Source organism: Schistocerca gregaria, chromosome 1 (genome assembly GCF_023897955.1).
Source record: "Schistocerca gregaria isolate iqSchGreg1 chromosome 1, iqSchGreg1.2, whole genome shotgun sequence".
Taxonomy (NCBI): domain Eukaryota; kingdom Metazoa; phylum Arthropoda; class Insecta; order Orthoptera; family Acrididae; genus Schistocerca; species Schistocerca gregaria.
The window spans coordinates 161,179,991-161,201,110 of NC_064920.1; the positions used below are offsets into that span (position 1 = coordinate 161,179,991).

At 46.9% G+C, this 21,120-nt stretch overlaps 1 protein-coding gene across 2 annotated transcripts in view; it reads right to left on the reverse strand.

The window, feature by feature from the left end:
* The window catches only part of LOC126335630 (regucalcin-like), a 331,250-nt gene that overhangs the window by 296,284 nt on the left and 13,846 nt on the right, over positions 1 to 21,120 (reverse strand). For both annotated transcript variants that reach the window (XM_049999095.1, XM_049999087.1), the window contains exon 2: positions 14,696 to 14,865. In XM_049999095.1, the coding sequence (XP_049855052.1) occupies positions 14,696 to 14,855 (160 nt within the window). In that variant the 5' untranslated portion in view covers positions 14,856 to 14,865. The remainder of the gene's footprint in view (positions 1 to 14,695; positions 14,866 to 21,120) is intronic.

Consider the following 21,120-nt stretch of genomic DNA (forward strand, 5'->3'; position numbering starts at 1 on the left):
ATTTAAAGGTCTGCCTTAATCCAGCAACTCCCGCCCATGTTTCTCCTCCTTGGGGACTTCAATGCCCACCACCCACTGTGGGGGAGTGCCACTTCAACGCATAGGGGTCTTCTAATTCACCAACTTATTACGTACCTCAATTTGTGTCTCCTCACTGATAGTTCCCCTACCCACATCAGTGACACTCAAGGCACCTTTGCTGCTATCTCTCTCATCGTCTCCTCCACTGTTCTGGTGGCTTCGCTACATTGGTCACCTTTGGTGACCTTTTGCGACAGTGACCGCTTTCCGGGGAGTCTATTGCTCCCATGCTGCCGTCAGGCAGACAGAACCCCATGTTGGGCAATCTGCAGGTCCAATTGGCCTTAATATATGCCTGCTGCGCACTTAGATGCCTCCCTCTCGAATTCCATTGATGCAGTGGTGCAAGGCGTCTCTGCCACGATCCTTCATGTAGCTGACACTGCTGTACCATTATCTACAGGTCCACCTCGTCGTCGACTGGTACAGTGGGAGAACAAGGATGTTGCCGTCGCTGTCCAGGACCACCGACTTACGCTGCAGCGATTTAAACAACACCCTTCACAGCCCAACCTCCTCACTTTTGAGCGTCTCCATGCTAAGGCTCGTTACCTTATTAAGCAGAGTAAAAAGGAATACTGGGGGCGCTATGTTTCCTCCTTGGGGACGCATGCCTCTTCATCATAGGTTTGCTCCAAGCTCGATAGCCTTCTTTGCCGCCAGTGACAGTCAACTGCAGTCAACTGTCCAGGGTCTTAACCTACAATGTGCTCTGTTTACTGATCCATGGTCCTTGGAGAACACCTTGTGACACACTTTGCGATGGCATTGATGTGCTATTCCTATCCTGCTACTTTTCTCCAGCAGAAACACAGAGTTGAAAAGACCCCCCTCTGTTTCATCCCGCACCACACTAAGCCCCATAATTAACTCTTCACTGAATGGGAATTCTTGCAGGTTCTTACCTCTTCACTAAACATGGCCACAGGCATGGATTCCATCCCCAACTGGATAATCCAACACTTGGACGCTCCCCAGCGGCAAACCTCCTCAGGGTCATCAACCGCATTTGGCCTACGGGTGTTTTTCTGTCCTAATGGCGAAACAGTATAGTTATCTCCATCCTTAAGCCTGGGAAGAACCCAACAACTCTCGACAGCTACCGTCAATTAGCCCGACGAATGTACTTTGTAAATTGCTCATGAGGATGGTTAGCTTCAGATTATGCTGGATACTCGAATCTCGGGGCCATTTGTTCCCATATCAATATGGTTTCTGGGCAGCACAATCTCCAATTGACCATTTACCCAGATTGGAAACAGCCACCCGACAGAGTTTTATTAACTGCTGGCACCTTGTCACGGTCTTCTTTGATCAACATAAGGCATACAACATGGTTAGACACCATCCCATTTTAGTTACCCTGCATGACTACAGTTTCCATGGTCCCCTTTCGATTTTTATCCATCAGTTTTCATCTCACTGGCTCATCTAGGTTTGGTTTGGCACTTCACTTAGCACACCAGGGATTCAGGAGAATGGTATCCCACATTGTTATGTGCTAAGTGTCAAGCTCTTGCTCATTGCTATCAATGGGCTTATAACCTCTGTTGGGCCTCTGGTTACCCCAGTATTGTACATCGATGATTTCTGCGTAGGGTGCAGCTTCCACTCGGTAGCATCTGCTGAGCGCCGGCTCCAAGGCGCCATCAGACGGGCCTCTGCGTGGGTCACCTCCCATGGCTTCCAGTTTTCTCCCTCCAGATCGCAGGTTATGCATTTTTGTCGTCGACCCACAGTACACCCCCATCCCAAACTTCATTTAGGTAATCAGCTCCTCGATGTTGGAGCACAGTCCCGTTTCTTGGGCCTTATTTTTGATAAAAAAAGCTGACATGGCTGCCCCATATTCGCCACATAAAGATACATGCATGCAGAAGTTTAATGCTCTCTGCCTCCTGGCACAAACATCATGGAATGCAGACCATGCCACTCTTCTCCATCTTTACCATAATCTAGTCTGGACAAGACGAGAGCTTGGTAGTCAGGTTTATGGCTCAGCAGCTCCTTCCACTTGGAAACTGCTTGATCCTGTTCACCATTGTGGGGTGAGTTGAGCTATTGGCGCTTTTTTCACTAGTCCTGTTGACAGTCTCCTCACAGAAGCAGGGATCCTCCCTCTACAAATAAGATGGAGCCATTTTCTTATGCCATCGCCATTCGCAAATTCCTTGTCCATCGTGTATACCCTGTCCTCTTTGCCAATGAGGGATGCCTCCCTCCTGACACCCGCCCAAATGTAGGATTGCCGGTTGGCACATGTCTCAGTTCCCTTTGTTCGGATCTCCACTCACTAGAATGCACCATTTCTTTTCTCCCATACCCTCCCTTGGATAGTGCTTAGACCACAGATTAGGACTGATCTACTCCAGGGTCCTAAGATCTCTGTTGCCCATACGGTTTGCCAGCATCTTGTACGTGCCATCCTTCCAGAGATCCTGAGTGCCACCAAACCTCTTCAATGATGCTTCTAAAACGTTTCTCAGGCCTCCCTCCACAGTGTTTTAATTTGTTGAGACTTAAAGAGCAGCCTGCAGTCTATCGACTGATGCTACTTTCGTCACCGTTTGATCTCTGCTATCTATGACCTTCTCTCTGCCCTTGGCTGTGGCTCCTGCTCAGTTGCCTTCTCTGAGTCCTAAGTCATATCGACATCCCAGGGAATGAACTGGCTCACTGTCTGGCTAGAGAAGCCAATACTTGATTCCCATTTCAAAAATGGTTCAAATGGCTCTGAGCACTATGAGACTTAACATCTGTGGTCATCAGTCCCCTAGAACTTAAAATGGTTCAAATGGCTCTGAGCACTATGGGACTCAACTGCTGTGGTCATCAGTCCCCTAGAACTTAGAACTAATTAAACATCACTAACCTAAGGACATCACACACATCCATGCCCGAGGCAGGATTCGAACCTGCGACCGTAGCAGTCGCACGGTTCCGGACTGCGCGCCTAGAACCGCGAGACCACCGCGGCCGGCCCCTAGAACTTAGAACTACTTAAACCTAACTAACCTAAGGACATCACACACATCCATGCTCGAGGCAGGATTCGAACCTGCGATCATAGCGGTCACGCGGTTCCAGACTGAAGCGCCTAGAACCGCACGGCCACAACGGCCGGCCAATTTCCTTTCATGATTCCAGCTGCGGATATGCAGATCTACATCAGATCTCTCTTTGCCCAAAAATGGAATGACATCTGGTGCGCTACTGCTCATAGTAATAAACTCTGCACAATCGAGGAGTCTACTGCAGTTTGGCCTGCTTCCTTCTGCTCCTCTCAGAAGGAGTTCACTGTTCTATGCTGTCTACGCATTGGTCATACTAGGCTCACCCACTGTGGGGGGGGGGGGGGGGGAATTCTTTACATAGGAGGAAACAATGTGGTTGTGGAGCCAGACTGACAGTATCCAACATATTGATGGAATGCTCCCTTTGTTTGGCCCTTTGTGCTACGCACAGCCTTTCCGATTCCTTAAATTTAATATTAGCAGCCGATTCATGAATGGTTGAACAGGTGCTCACTTTCTTTCGTGAAAATGGTTTTTATTTCCAGGTATAAGGTTGTACTTTACTCTTGGATCAGGGGCATAGTGGTTGTGATTTGGGCCTCCCGTCTTGTCTTCTCGGTCTGGGACCCCATGACCAATCCCCCATGGAAAGACTGCCCTCTTTTCTCCAGTTTTTAGAGTTGGTCTCAACTTTATGCATTTTACTGTGTGTTTTAACTTCATTATTTTATAATTTGACACCCCCGACTGTTTCCGTCCAGTTTCTGCGGACTGTCTTTCTTCTGTGACTAACTTAGGAATCGCGGGACTGATGAACTCGCCATTTGGTCCCATAAGCCCTCTCAGTTCAACAATCAATCAGTCAGTATCTAGTATATCGAGGACAACTTACAACAGCTATGGCCCAGCTTGCCTCAGGAGAGCATACAATGGCTCCGTGTCACCTTTCCCAACCGAATCAGTGCATGCGTCCAAGAGAGAGGGACTCCAATGTCATACTGGTAAGTGGGCTCATTTTGCCAAATTCTTTGTAATTTTGACTCGATTTTGTAATCGCAGAAGTAACATATATCCTTTCAACCAGTTTAGTTTCATTGAATATCCTCTTCTCCTTCCGTGTGGCTTCAGTATTTTTTTTTTTTTACAAACGTTTTAAATCCACGTTTCATTTCATAGTATTTAGGGTTCTCACTGTGGAGAGAAAGTACATAAAGTAATCGCCAGAAATGTGTTAGAAGACAGTCACAATGGCCGCTGTTACCGTTTGAACAAACAGGGTGAGTCGCTAACAATTGCCACCTAGAATAACTCCGAAAGTATGACAGGAGCTGAAAAGTTTGTGGGACAAAAGTTGCATGGGAAAATGGGGGCCATAATACGATGTTGGTTTTTGGTTGCTAGGTGGGGTCGCTTCAGGGATATGAAGGTCAACTTTTTTTTGATGGATGCTATGGCTAGCGGCTATCGAGACGAATCCAATGATGTAACCGAAAGTTCTTTGAATGCCAACAAAGGTCACAAAGGTGTCATGAACGTCCATTTACAGGAGGTGTTCGAAGTGATGACCATTGGTATCAATGCACTGCTGCAATCTTCTTATCATGGACTCAGTGGTATTCCTTATCACTTCAGCACTTACCGAAGCAAATGCTCAGACAGTTCTGTTTCGCATATCTTCAGGTGTAGTTGGAACGTCTTTATAAACAATGTGTTTTACGAATCCCCACAAGAAAAAATCCAGAGGCGTCAAACCTGGCAAGGGAGCCGGCCACGACACATCTCCTCCGCGTCCAATTCAACTCATTTCTACCCATAACCGAAAAATGTGCCGGACACCCATCATGTTGATACCACATTCTGTTCGTTGTTCCTAAAGGTATTTCTTCCAGTAACAGACCTGATGTTTCTACCACTAAGATTTCCTTCGACGAAATATAATTTTCTCCTCCAGAATTCCACACCATACATTCATCGACCACGGTTTTTGGTGTGCAACTTGCCGCAGGCAACATGAATTTTCAATTGCTCAGTAATGCAAGTTATGCAAATTAACGTTTCCGTGGTTCGTGAAAGTACCCTCGTAAGTAAATAAAATCAAATTAATTAATGTGTCATCCCTCTGAATCTGAAGTTGAGCCGATCGGCAGAATTCAATACAACGCATACGACCGGTACCAGTTAATTCTTGATGAAGATTGATACGGTAATGATGATATTTATGGCGATGCAGAACACGAACAACACTACTCTGACTCATGCCAGATTCCCTTGTGATTTGACGCGAACTAACAAAAGGATCTCGAATCACAGTGGAAAGAGTACCAATTTCCGTTTCCTCATTAGTAACTTCCCTGTGACAGATATGTTTCCGATGCGTTAAAGATCCAGCTGCTCTCAGTTTATTATACACATATTTAAATGTACAACGTGTAGGGTGAGTAAGTTGAGGATATCTTTAAAAGTATAAGTCTCTAGCTATCACTGAATTTCGTTGGCATTCTCCGCAAATGAGAAGCATTTCGACTTGTTCTTCGAAGGAATACATCGACATTCGCTTCATTCGACAATACTAGTCTTACTGTTCGTGTTAGTGTTGTATTGCGAAACCGTCGAATGTTGTTTACATGTGAATGGCACGTTAGATGGATACGCCGTATTCGGCAAATATTTACTATTTGAACGATATGCGAGAGAGAATTGTCAGATCATGTGCTTCGATAAGTGCCGAAGTGATAAGGAATACCAGTCAATCCATGATAAGATTGCAGCACTGCACTGATACCAATGGTCGTCACTTCGAACACCTCTTTAACTGGACGTTCATGCCATCTTTGTGACTTTCGTTGACCTTCAAATACCTTAATGTTACACATCATTGGATTCGTCTCGATAGCCGCTATCCGAAAATAAGTACCAGACTATATCATCCAATTAACCAAATAAAAAGTTGACCTTCATATATCTGATGCGACCCCACCTAGCAACAAAAAACCAATGTAATATTATGGGCCTCATTGTCCCATGCAACATCTGTCCCACAAACTTTTCAGCTATTATCATACTTTCGGAGTTATGCTAGGTGGCAATAGTTAGGTGGCACCCTGGTGGCACCCTGTATATTGGAGATGACACAAGTGAAGAAAAAGGTGAGTCGACACGTACGCAGATTGTTAAAAGTTAAGCAAGTCGACGTTATACAAACAACGACAGGAGGGACACGACGCTGAGCAGAATGAGACTCAGTTATCCCAAAGAAGAAGAACTGCATACGATAAATATGACATCGATGATATGTTTAAACGTGTCATTAAGCTGCAGTTTCTGCTAGACGACAAAAAATACTAAGGAATAACGACTTCCTGAAAACTTCACAGACCTTGTTGCTCAGAACTGTATATCAAGGCTAGCAAGGGAAAACAAGTTGTTATGTCAGTGAGATTAGTTTTTAAAAGAGCTAGAATAAAGAAATATTCATGTACGAAAGAGGTAATATATGTGCGGTAGAGGGAGTGGTGATGTTGGGTTAGAGAGGTGTGCGTTACAATATTGCTCAATGTTAATACCGAAATTGAATTACAATTTTACAGTAAGCGTTTAAAAAGACCCTCAAAGATGTAAAATGCAAATGCTCTATCTTAATTATTTTATGACATAATGACCTGCAAAATGTACAATAATTTAAACAACCAAAATATCATTTACGATGTTGTGCACTCGTCCGCAGATCGTGATCGTGCGGTAGCGCTCTTGTTTCCCGCGCCCGAGTTCCCGGGTTCGATTCCCGGAGGGGTCAGGGATTTTCTCTGCCTCGTGATGACTGGGTGTTGTGTGATGTCCTTTGGTTAATTAGGTTTAAGTAGTTCTAAGTTCTAGGGGACTGATGACCATAGATGTTAAGTCCCATAGTGCTCAGTCATTTTTTTGTTGTGCAACCCTTCCACGATTTATTAAATAAGATTTAGGCAATAAGAAAATTAAGGACGTAACCTGACGCCGACACTCGCTTAAAACGAGAACAGTTACAGTATCGTACAGTTTAAATATCAAGTTAACGATACTCGAATCACTGCAAAAACGACCCAGCGTAAGGCGTGACAGAACCTCAGTTTAAATAAAAGGGTCCAGCAAAATATATACCGATCAATATGAATCTTACAAGCAACTGATACTGATGAATGTTCTTGAATTAATGCGCAGTGACGGCCATCCAACAGATAGCACAAGATAACACGTGTTTCTTAACTCCAGCTACTGATAAATGGCCACAGTTTGTAATGTGCACACTCATCTCGTGTGACTCAGCGCCAGTAACACTGTGGACCTTAGCTTGCCACTGTACAACTCCCCAGCAAGTTAAGCAAACATTTCATAAACACAAGAGAAACGGAGCAGGCATCATATATCGGGCGGAGCCGGCCTTGTGACCGAGCGGTTCTAGGCGCTTCAGTTCGGAACCTCGCTGCTGCTACGGTCGCAGGTTCGTATCCTGCTACGGGCATGGATGTGTGTGATGTCCTTAGGTTAGTTAGGTTTAAGTAGTTCTAAGTTCTAGGGGACTGATGACCTCTGATGTTAAGCCCCATAGTGCTTAGAGACATTTGAACCATATACCGGGCGGAAGATCCGTTAACGATTTCCAGCTCGCGTCAGGTCGGTACACCCAGCAAGACGTCCCCCATGGAGCCAAAGTCGTTTCTGCCGTTTTTACGTGCCGGGTAAACTGCTGGCCGCCACACAGTGACTGAGAGCAGACGAGAAGGCGTCATCGCCGAAGCGTCTGCTGAACGCTGAAAGCGGCGAGCTCGAGCTGCGACAGCCCGGTTGGATGGGCGTTCGGATCTGCTCGCGTCCGTGACGGAGTTGAACTGTCACAACACAGTTTCAAAAAGAGTGATTTTTGGGTATGGCGTTGTTCTAATTCCACGGCTCTGTGTGCATTGTGACAGTCCATTCATTGTCAGGAAAGTAACTGGCTCGTGATATTTCGATTTCGAAACATTATCTACATTAATACATTCGAAAATTGGTGAAATTACGTGCATTTGTCACGAAAGTACGACGATGACAATTTCATGTTTAGGGCTCACGACGAATCTGATCATTAATTATGGTGCTCCTATTATTCTGAAATGAGTAGTGTGGTTGAAACATGAAGTACACCCAGAATGTAAGTTCCGTTTGTATTCCTTCCCGCGGCAGCGCTACAATTCTGGCTGGGCGCATGCGCGGTATTTGCATTAAATGAAGGAGATTCACAGTTTTCAGGTCTCTGTACTGTATGTTCTTTAAAGATGCTGCTAAATCATCCGGGTTGTTAGCTCGTAGTTACTAATCTTTATGCTCAGAGCTGCACTGGACACCACCAGAGGCGCTCCTGATTCAGCTGAGACTTGCCGCCGGCCGCGGTGGTCTCGCGGTTCTAGGCGCGCAGTCCGGAACCGTGCGACTGCTACGGTCGCGGGTTCGAATCCTGCCTCGGGCATGGATGTGTGTGATGTCCTTAGGTTAGTTAGGTTTAAGTAGTTCTAAGTTCTATGGGACTGATGACCACAGCAGTTGAGTCCCATAGTGCTCAGAGCCATTTGAACCATTTTTTTTTAGACTTGCCGACGAAAAGTTCGGAACGAAAATGTTTCATGGCTGAAGACCATACAACCTGGAAGATTTACCAGCAGTCAAGACATCTGGTTAACAAAGCCTTTATTGTACGTGCTATTTATGTCATATAGTGCTTGTTTGTTGAGGATGTCAGATCAGCATCAATTTGGCTTTAGGAATGGTAAAGGCACCAGCGAGGCAATTCTGACACTGCGGTTAATTATGGGAGCAAGACTAAAGTAAACTCAGGCATGTTAATAGGATTTGTTGACCTGGAAGAAACTCACGACAATGTAAAACGATTCTGAGAAAAATAGGGGTAAGCTGTAAGGAGAGAAAGGTAATATACAATATGTACAAGAGTCAAGAGGGAATAATAAGGGCGGATGACCATAAGAGAAGTGCTCTGATTAAAAAGGATGTAAGACAGTGATGTAGTCTTTCGTCCCTACTGTTCAATCTATACACCGAAGAAGCAATGATGGAAGTAAAAGAAACGTTGAAGAGTGGAACTAAAATTCAAGGTGAAAGGATATCAGTGTTAAGATTTGTTTGTAAAAAAAAATGTCGTGTGACTAGAGCCACCTGTCGGGTAAACCGTTCGCGCGGGTGCAAGTCTGCAGTACCTGCGCGTCGATGGGAATGAAATGATGATGATTAGGACAACACCCAGTCCCTGAGCGGAGAAAATCTGCGACCCAGCCGGGAATCGAACCTAGAACCTTAGGATTGACACTCTGTAGCGATGATGACTCAGCTACTAGGAGCGGTCAGATTCGTTGATGACATTGTTATTCTAAGTGGAATTGTAGAGGAATTACATGATCTGCTGAATGGAATGAACAGCGTAATAAGTACAAACAGTGCCCGAACTCTTACAGGAATCGGCGATAAAGCCGCGAGTAATGAGTATAATGGGCAGGGGTTCTATGAATATACTGATAGACAATAAGTTGCGAATGTGTCTCACGGGAGGCATGCCAGAGAAAAGTTCCTGCAGTCGCACTATCCTCTGTGTTCTCGATGGCTCAGATGGATGGAGCACCTGTCATGTGTGCAGGAGATCCCGGGTTCGAGTCCAGGTCGGGGCACACATTTTCAACTGTCCCCCGTTGACTTATATCAACGTCTGTATGCAGCTAAGGGCATTCATTTCATTGTAATAAATGTAATTACTGCCGTCACGTCGAACAATGGACCCTGTGTCGCAGACCGCTACACACCAACGATTTGTGGTAATTCTTATTTGAATAATTATTGACAAATATAACAGGTGTGAGCGCTTCACAGAGTTCTCTTCTATACGTCCTGTTAATTTGATAAAATATCCCACTAGAAAGTACGCTGATGAGCAAAACATTATGACCACCGCCCATCGCGAGGCTGCATGCCGCCTGATTGCGTTATGGCCACGTGACACAGTGAGGAAAACGCAGTGCCCAGTCACGTTGTGACCACTTGTCAAAAGCCCGAATAACCAGCTGTTGTAGCGCAGTGCGACAGGTGCAGAGCTATCGACAGGGATGTGGAGCCATGCCGACACCATGGTTGCGACCAGGTGCGCTAGGTTTGCGCTTAAGGACGCACATGTACTCCGCTATCCACCCTATGGTGGAGGGTACCCCGTTCCACTGATAGTCATGTTCTACTAGCAGACAGAACGAGGGTAAAACGACTGTCTATGTGCCTCCGTATAAGCCCTAATTTCTCCTACCTTACCTTCGTGGTCCTTCAATGTGTGGCAAATGCAACAGAATGCCGGCTCTCTAAATGTTCTCATTAGTGTTCCCTCGCAAGAAGAGCATTGCCTTTCCTCGATGGTGCGAACAGCCCGATCGATGTGGTCCCATAGATTCCCGACTGGTTTTAAATTCGGAGAGTTTGATGGGCAGGGTAGTACGATAGTCATTCTGCTGCTCTTCGGATCACACACGTACACTGCAAACTGTGTGATACGTTGCATTGTCCATCTAGTAGATGCCATCGTGCCGGGGCAAAAATAATCCGCATGTAGTAGTGGACACGGTCCCCATGGATAGATCCATACTTGATCCATTGTGCCTTCCAGAATCAGATCACCCAGGAAACGCCGCGAAAATATTCCCCAGGGCATAATGCTCCCTCCTGGTTGTTTGCTTTCAAATGTTTCACGCCCTTACACGCCAACGGTCATCTGTCCGATGGAGCATGAAGCGTAATTCGTGTGAAAGGACCAACAGTCGCCACTCAGTTGGTGTACTCGCGTGCGAATTCCAGTGTGCGTCGCAGACGAACAGCCGTCAGCTTGGGTCGCCTCCTGCTGAGCCCCACAGGCATCAACGTTCGCCCAACAGTCGTCGAAGAGACACTGTTGGTAGCCCCTTGGTTCATCTGGGAGGTCAGCTGCTCAACACTTCACAGCCATCGTTCACCCCTGTCATCTGTGGCCCGAGGTGCATCACAGTTGCCTGGCGCTGGTTTTCGGTAGTGGCGTTTTGCACGTGCTGTATACTTAAACCAAGGCAGCTCGTGAACCGTTTTAGGCTTACATCGAACCTAAGCGTTGGTCAGATTAATGTGACTCGGCCATGTAAGTTACCGGTACAGAGACAAATGGGGAATCATTGTAGCCACGACATGGTTCGCAAGAGGGACAATACACTGCCACAAACGAATCTGACGAACGGAGCAGATTGCCTGGAACGAGAACCTCGAGACCGGGAAGCTGAAAGGTTGTTAGCGTGCTTCTCTCGTGAGCGTCTATAAAATGTGGTTGTGCGACGATGATACGACAGGTAGGGGACAAGTTGTTGGGCTTCCATGTCCCATCGCGGAACGTGGAGGTCGGCGGCTTGCTGCTTTCTGCCGGCCGTAGTGGCCGACCGGTTCTAGGCGCTACAGTCTGGAACCGCGCGACCGCTACGGTCGCAGGTTCGAATCCTGCCTCGGGCATGGATGTGTGTGATGTCCTTAGGTTAGTTAGGTTTAAGTAGTGCTAAGTTCTAGGGGACTGACGACCTCAGAAATTAAGTTCCATAGTGCTTAGAGCCATTTGAACCATTTTTGCTGCTTTGTAAAGCAGGATAGGCGCCGACCTGGGGTAGACCGAATGACAGAATACAGTGCTGGAGAAGGTAGAGGCGTTTCGCAGCACACTATTTAGCGCAAATCGTTGAACATGGAATTCCATAGCAAACGACCTCCACATGTTATGTTAATCGGACGACACCATCAGTTTCGACTGCAGTGGGGCACGGCATCTTACAGATTGGAACGCGTATCAATCGAAAACGGTTGCGTGGTCGGATTTCCCTAGCTGAACTGTAGTGACCTAATACGCCGTCACGCCAACGGCCTTGCTGCAGTGGTAGCACCCGTTCCCGTCATATCACCGAAGTTAAGAACTGTCGGGCTGGGCTAGCACTTGGATGGGTGACCATCCAGTCTACCGAGCAGTTGGCAAATGGGCTGCTCTCAGCCCTTGTGAAGCAAACTGAGGAGCCACTTGACTGAGGAGTAGCGGTTCCGGTGTCGGGAACTGACATACGGCCAGGAGAGCAGTGTGCTGACCATATGCCCCCTCCATATCCGCAACCAGTGACGCCTGTGGGCTGAGGATGACACGGCGGCCAGTCGGTACCTTTGGGCCTTCATGTCCTGTGAGGGAGGAGTTTTGTTTACTTTTAGATGTGCCGTCATCCAGGCGAACGGCTGCTCGAAGCAAGGAGGGATGGTGGCTATTGCTGAAACAACCGATTTTTGGTTCTATCCACATGACTTAAAATAACCGGTTTCTGAAATAACCGTTTGTCGGTTTTTCATTCCAGTTACTTCCTGTAAATGAAATGTAGTGCGGCGAGGGCGCTCTGCGTGTAGAACTGATCGCCTGGTGCGAGTCTTTTGAGGTGACTCCACGTCAGCGACCTGGGTGTCGATGAGGATGAAATGATGGTGACGAAGACGACACAAACACCCAGTCTCTGAGCGGAGAAAATCTCCTATCAAGCCGGGTATCGGACACCCCCCCCCCTCCCCCCGCCACTCAAACCCGACACCCGACACCCGACATGACAAGCCGGCGTGCTGACCTCTCAGCTACGATGGCGGACAGTTATTTCCCGTAATAAAAGTAGAAATCGAAGAAAGACTGACAACATATGCTTTCTGCTCAGACAGGCATTGTATGATACAGTACGCACTGGTCACACAAAAATGTGCTGTGCTATATGTGTCAATGGTACTCATGTTTATTTCCTTCCTAAGCGAAAAGAATATGTTAGTGTATTACTATCGCGCTTAGGGTGCAGGCATTCGTAATCATTTGATACACTTGTTCAAATGTGTACGACGAAAACCTGCACGACCCACGGTGGTGCGTAATATTTGTAACATGGTTTTTGTAATGTAGTCCTATGTAGTGCTATACAATCAACATCTTATGACACCTTTACCTATGACTATTGGTTTTTATGATCAATGCAGAAATAAGTTTTGACTTTGAATGTGGCCTTCGCACCATGAATGATGCTTGTATCGGGTGACGCTCAGTGTGGTGCTGTGTAATGTTTATTTAATGCGTTACTGTGGCTTTTGTATCAAAGGTTACGCTAATAATGTAATTTGTGAAGCTGTAAATGTTTTATATCTTTCTCATTACTCTATTTTACACAGTATGTGGCCAACATGCAGTACGGAACAACATATTTTACGCTTTAGGATTGACTTCCCGTACGCAAGATAGTAATGCTTCGTACTTTACTCTGCCACAAAAATCTTAGGTTGTATACAGGAGGGCGCGCTATTTCGTCGCCTCCTGGCTTTGTATGTTCCATTTTGACGCTATGTTATTTACGAAAACAAAATTAACATTTCCTGTAACGTAAAATGCCTATTTTCATTTCGATACCACGTTATTTTGTAAAACAAAATTGTCAACATTTTCTATACCGTAAATTTGATACTTCTTTGCTTTTAAAATCTTATCAATAACAAAGACAATGGTTAGGGCAGCACCATAGAAAACCAACAAACAACCACAGTGCCATCCACGTATGTACGAGGGCGGCACCAATAGAGGTGTCTGCCCCAGCAGCTGAGAAATCGCTGGCATGGTAGCTCAGCGTGGTCGCCTCAGAGGGTTATATGTCCTCTGTAATAAAAATACCTAGTTAATGGATCAACGACGGACTTACATGGATGTCTTATGACGTCCGCCTCGAGGAGATGCAACGAACAAAATAAGATTTTTTTTAAAAAGTGGTAAGCGCGACAGTATGTCAATCCTAAGGGGCCGGGTTCGATTCCCGGCTGGGTCGGAGATTTTTTTCCTGTCCGGGACTGGGTGTTGTGTTGTCTTAACCATCATCATTTCATCCCCATCGACGCGCAAGTCGCCGAAGTGACGTCAAATCGAAAGACCTGCGCCCGGCGAACGGTCTATCCGACGGGGGGCCTTAGTTCCACGACATTTACATTTCTTTACCAATAGAGGTGTCCCGTTGACTACTGTAGGTAGCATTTGTCAGTTTGGTTGTGTCATTCGGCACCAGCGGACGTGCACGCTGAGATCAGTGAGAATACTTGGTTGCCCACCGAATACGTTTTGTGCCTTTTGGCACAACATTGTTGGATAATTACATTTAATAGCAAGGTATGTCTATAAACATATGAATACGTGCAATATGGACACACATACTGTTTGTACACATCATTCTACGACGTGTACTTAATCATGTTTAGACGTGTGGTTTGGAAACGTGTGCATCAGCCAGGACCAGGTAACAACTACGCCTGAATTTTATATCAATGCAACTGAGACGGAGGAAATAAAAAAATAAAAAAAACTATCCAGTTTCCTCAATACCCTGCATTTCTGCAAACCCACCAACGTCTTGTCCACTCAGTACCTCGTACAATCGTTGCTGTATTGCGTTCCAGAATTGGACCAAGACTCTACTGAGCATGTGGTCACAAAGTTTTGGCTGATCGGCGTGTTGTGTACAAAGGAGTAAAACAGTACTTACCGAGAGTGAGGCTCTTCAGAGTACGAGTCGCCGGGTCGTACTTATGCACCCGATTTCCTCCGATGTCGACGAAGTACAAGACCTTCTTGTCTGCATCCCAGTGTGGCCCCTCTCCTAACTTGCAGGGCTCGGTAATCTTCTCCACCGTCACTGGTGACATTGTACCCTGGCTGGAAAGTAAGGAGAATGGTGCTTTATCAGCGCGAAAGGGGCTTCGTCACACAAAACGAATGCTAAGTTGGATCAACTTGAAATAAGAACTAAAAGACATATTTTTAATACTGAAATGGAAGAACTGTTTGACCTGAGTCATAAATGGATTTTGGGCAGTGTGAGGTAGTGTTCAAGGCTCTAAAATTGTCTTCGTGTAGCGCTTGCTGATGAATCTAAATCACATGTTATATCCAATTACACCATGTTGCTCAACAATGAAATCTGCCAGATGCGAGAATAATATCTAAAAGGTACGATGACACAGGGGGGCACAGTATAGCCGTGAAATGGAGGAAAGTGAACTGCAGTGCCAATCTCCCGCTTTTTAATTTTTTTTTATTTACTTAACTTGATCTGATTTGCGTCATCAGGCCATCTCTTACATCGGGCCAGGGCTTCACACAGATAGTACCTTTCTTTACATCGCAATTATCTGAAAAATAATAATTTTATGGTGATGAATACAACGGGCATTCAGTATGTAGTTCAATATATTTTTTCTCACGCACCTTCGGTTAAAAAACACAAAATCTGTTGTAGGACTTCGTCGAATATGGTTTGATCAAGTTCCGATAGGTGGCGACCCTGTACGTGGACTTAAAAACTGCATCTGTAACGGAGGTGCGTTCCAAGCAGAAAGCTGTAATTGAGATTCTTTTGGCGGAAAAGCAGAGCGTCACAGGTATTCATAGGTGCTTGCAGAATGTCTACAGAGACCTGACAATGAACAAAAGCACAGTGAGCCATTGGGCGAGGTTTCTGCGATCATCGCAACAGGCTCGTGTAATATGTCCTATATCCGACGTGTATATCGGCCGAACACAGCTTTGACTCCTGCAATGTTAGAATGTGCAGACTCACTCATTTGAGGTGGTCGACGGATCACAATCAAATACTTCGCTGCTCAATTGTACATCAGAGTTGGTACTGCCGACACACTCGTACACCAGTTGGAGTACTCAAAGGTGTGTGCCCTCTGGGTTCTTTGCTGCACAACAGGAGACCACAAATAGCAACGAAAGACCATCTGTGTGGAGATACTGGCGCGTTACGAGACTGATCGTGACAATTTTTTGTCGAACATCATCACAGGCGATGGAAAGTGGGTTCATCACTTCGAACTAAAACGGCAATCCATAGAGTGGCGCCACACCACCTCTCCTCCAAGGAAAGAGTTCAGTGCCGCACTGTCAACCAGTAAAGCCATGGCAACGGCCTTCTGGAACACTGAAGGGTTTATTCTGTTTCATGTCCTCCCTCATGGTGCAAGTGTATCGTGTTACCCTCAGGAAACTGAAGAACCGACTTGACCTTGTTCGTCGCCACAAAAATGCCAACTAACTTCTCCTTCTCCATGACAACGCAAGATCTCACACCCGAGAGGAGCTCACAAAACTTTATTGTATTTTTCATCCACCCTATGGCCCGGATCTCGCAACTCCCGACTTCCATCCGTTTGGTCCAATGAAGGACGCACTCCGCGGGAAGCAGTAAATGGATGATGGCTAGATTATCGACGCTTCAAGAGGTTGGATCCGTCGCCGACCAATAGTGTGGTACCATGCGGGTGTAGGGTTTCTTCCAGTAAGGTGGTGTAAGGCCTTCACATTGAACGAAGATTATTTTGAAAAATACAGATTTGATTTGTGTCCAAAAAATTGGGGAATAGTATGATTTACTGGAATCCTGAATAAACCAAATTGCATTCAGAAAAAATATGTTGGATTACGACGGTAATCCTAAAAGTTATTTTTATAAGTACAGAACTCTGTTTGTATGGCAGTTGGTCACAGTGTTATGATGAGTGCATCACGCCCTGTGTGTAAACATGCGCACGCCGCGCTGAGGGGCTCAGTCTTGGCTTGGCAGCCATTCGGAATGGAGCTCCCGTTGGGTGTTACCGCCAAGTGCGAATTGCGTGCAGTTATTCGGTTTTTGAACGCAAAGGGCACTGCGCCGATTGAAACCCGTCGCCCATTGACAGAAGTGTATGGTGAGTCGTGCATGGATGTCAAAAATGTTCGTAAGTGGTGTAGGGAGTTCGCAACTTGTCGGACCGAAATTCGCGACGAACAAAGGAGCGGGAGACCGTCAATTTCTGAGGAGACAGTGTTGAAGGTTGAGTAAAGCGTGCGTGAAGATCGGCGGATCACCCTGGATGATCTCTGAACGTTGGTTCCTGAGGTTTCCCGAAGCACCACTCACAGAATTTTAACGGAAACATTGAAATACTGGAAGGTGTGCGTAAGATGGGTGCCACGCATGCTGGCTGAGGACCGCATCCGACAACGAGTCGCTGCTTCCTGCGTAATTCTTCACCGCCTTGCAGCCGATCAGGACAGATTTCTGGACTCAATAGTCACGGGGGACGAAACCTGGGCATAACACTTTACACTTGAGACCAACCAACAATCACGCCAGTGGAGGCATCCTTCTTCGCCGAAGCCGCGGAACACAGTCTGCCGGTAAAGTCAACCGTTTTTTGGGATCGGAAAGGGGTGTTGTTGGTCGACTTTACGCTCACTGGGGCTACAATTAACACTGACAGGTACTGAGTGACTCTGAAAAAACTCAAACGGGCAATTCAGAACCGGAGGAGAGGAATGTTGAGCAAGGGCGTACACATTCTCCAATACAACGCTCGCCCACACATCGCGCGGCAAACCGTTGCTCTTCTGCAACAGTTTCAGTGGAACATAATCATCCACCCACCCTATAGTCTGACTTGACGCCCAGTGATTATCACCTGTTCCCTAGGTGAAAAGAATATCTGGTCGGAAAGCGATTCAGTTCCCACGACGACGTGAAAGAACAGCATGGCGGCTAGCTGGCATGACATGGGCATACAAAAACTACCACAACGTCTACAAAAATGCATCGACAGATTGTTGATTATGTCGAAAAATAGCTAAATGTTCAAGCTCTAAACTGATGTAAACTATTGTAGAAATAAACAGGTCTATGTACTTATAAAAAAATAGGAGACCTTACTTTTGGGATTGCCCTCGTGCTTACTGAATGCTCCTCGTAGTATTAAAATGACTTGACTGTCATCTTATTAATGGACTTTATTAGAGTAAATTAAAGTGACAATACTTTGCGTATTTACAAAAATGGGTCGCAAGCAGTTGGTGACAAGCAAATAAGCAGTGTCCTTCGATATATACAATTTGCATGCTAGCAATTAGTACAGTTCACAAATCACAGCTAAAGCGTTTGGATCACGTTCCTCGAAAACAACGTTTCCCTCCTCCAGTGATTTCTGTTTGAGTTTCCGAAGCATCTCCCCGTTGGGAACTGCCGTGGCTATACGTACTTCACCGACCACTCTGCTAGCCGCCTCGACTGGATCTACATCTCCCAAAGCCTCTGAGCAACAACAAGGGACGCGGAACTGTGGCCGACAGCCTTCACTGACCATTTGTTCGATCACACTCCGTCATCAACGCAAATACTGAAGCTGTGGTCCATGGACGCTGAATGTTTGCTACCTGTGCGATGACGCATGTCGGCGGGAGACCGCTGCTACACGGAACCGCTGCCTTCGGAGTGTGCACGTCCATCCTTCCAGATTACATTGGTGGCTCGACTGCGCCAAGGTGGCCCTTCGACAGACGCTCATGGGATGTCTCCATGACAGAGCATGCTGGCGTCGGGTTAGGCTGGAATTTTATTACATAGTGCTGAGGAACATCACGTGACCGGCAGAAAGCGGTTAATCGTCTCGGAGCCACCGAAATGGCATCCGCATATAACGTCATCAGAGATGCCACCGTGAGCGCCAGCTTATAACATCAGTCCAAACAGGAATGGGTGGATGAATCAACAAACAGTGTGCCATCGCTGCAGCATTCATCCAGTATTACAGGGCGTTTTATGTCGAGGACTCACGGACCATCCAAAAGTATCAAGGCATCCTGTGCGATTTGCCTGTCCCCAAAGTAGTATCCCAGGACGACGCCCTCCTGGCTCCCATAACTGTTGAAGACTTAACAGCAGCCTTGGAACACGGTGTCCGATCACCGGGACCAGACGGCTTACCAAATTAATTCTACCGTGCCTTCTGTCGCCTGATGGGAGCTCAGGTGGATTCAGATGTTTCAAGACGTCCTCCACGACGATTTCACCGTCCCCATGGATTTCCTGGAAGGCATCACGATACTATAGCGGTTCTCACTGTTGTCACGATTATTGTTTGCTTACGCTTCTAAACACGGATTATAAACATTTTGCCCGAATCCTTCGCACGCGTCTTCAGGCCACAATCGGACACATGATCCATCCTGACCAGACATATTTAGGCGGCGACAACAACATCTACAGGGCATTTGGCGCCTACCGTGACGTCATGGCGCTGGTGGCGGCCTACCGCCTCCGAGGCGCCCTTGTCGCCGTCGATTTGTATCACACATTTGACCGTATCGACCATGGCTTCCTTAGCGCTGTACTTGAACACATAGACCTCTCGCAGGCGTCGGCAGGGGTGAGCCTATGTTTAATCCACAGGGCCCGCTCTCGGATTATGGTCAATAGCTACCAGATCGAACACATCACTCTTGGCGGTTAGTGCGAAAGGGAGTCTTATTTGCGGTGGCCTTCGAACCTGCAAGCACGGCCTTCGCCAACGACTGGAAGGGATCTGCATATGCGACGTGACCTTGCTGACCACATGATGCTCAAGGAACGGTCGAACGACGAAATCTTCAGCGGTTGTGTCACTACGGCGCTATATCAGGCAGTCGTCTACATGCGCAAGGTGACGTATATGGATGTCGGAAGGGGCCTTGTCCACACGCAGCAATCCCCTTCCAGAAGTTCCCACACTGACCGCATTGGGGATGCAGTTCTCCAGTAGAGTTCGCCGAACTGCGCCAGCCACATTTCGCCAGCTACTGCAATGGTCAGATGCGCTGCTGGGTGACGGCAAATTCCTCAACGTCGAATTGATTCTCCGGACGCGTTAACGTCAGCACTTACCTAAAGTCCAAACTTAATAATTTTGCATTCGTCCCCTAACTGTCACTATGACCCATTTTGTGAGCACAGGTCACATATTCAAAGTCCGCTACACTACTTTCATGGGGCCTCCACTGGCATGGGCGTTATACCTCTGTACGACCGACTCACGTGGACCGCGGCTAGCACCAGCTTGATGAGGACGCTGCTTCAGATTGTCGCACCCCGAGATCTTCGACCTCCGGTCGCCGTGGGACACACAGCTCTGTCTCTCGCCCAAATCCAGGATTTCCCGGTCTAAGTGAGCCACGTGATCGAGGATCTACCGGCGACGAGCGTACCGAGCACGAGAGACTATTACCACATCTACCAGGCACGAAACCCCTCAACAACGTTGAACAGCACTACCTGACAATCCGCTGGACAAGCGTGTGTCGCGCCATCCACACCGCATATCTGCCCACGTACACTCGTTCTTGTGGTACGTGGTGGTGCACGACAGATTAGCAAATCGCCAGCGGCTCCATTCCATCCATGCTATGGACGACCCTTTGTGCCCGCACTGCGCAGTCGTCGATTCAGACACACACTGCTTGACATGAGCTGCGACGGGCAGCTGCTGGTATCTTATATCTGCTGGTATTCCTGTTGCGACGACAGCCAGAGTGTATTACCCCGACTACTATGCCCAGATACTGTTTACTTTTCTACCGCCAGGACGAACGCCGTCAACTGGCTGAAGGTCATGGTGCTGTACTACATTTTGCAAGCTGTGTCTGAACGCGCTCTCGACTTGTGGTTCCACATGATGACGTGCCATGAGACGTTCTGCTGCCATGCGTTGTATCGGACATGACTATGGAATTATTTAGGGGAATTATTCGACGATCCTTCTGCCCATTGGGGCGTTCAAAGTACTCGACGACGCACTTCAACACGATTCACGCAACATGATTGATACTCTGAGGAAACGGTTTAGAGAGAGTCCCCTCTCCACTAATTTGCGCGAAGAGGACTCGGAAGCTCCTGGTGGCGGTAGTAAGACCCGATTACAAACAAAATAATAAAAAATAAAAAAGCTAAATAAATAAATAATTAAGAAAAAGTACTGACAAATAACTAAATAAATTTGTTCAAACAAATCTCTCTTGATCCTGTGAGACCCCTTTCCTTTCTTGTCTCTGAGAGGGTGGGAATGGGGCATTATGGCCAGGCCTCGGAAGGCGACCGCTGTCCTCTTTGCCCCCGACACCCTC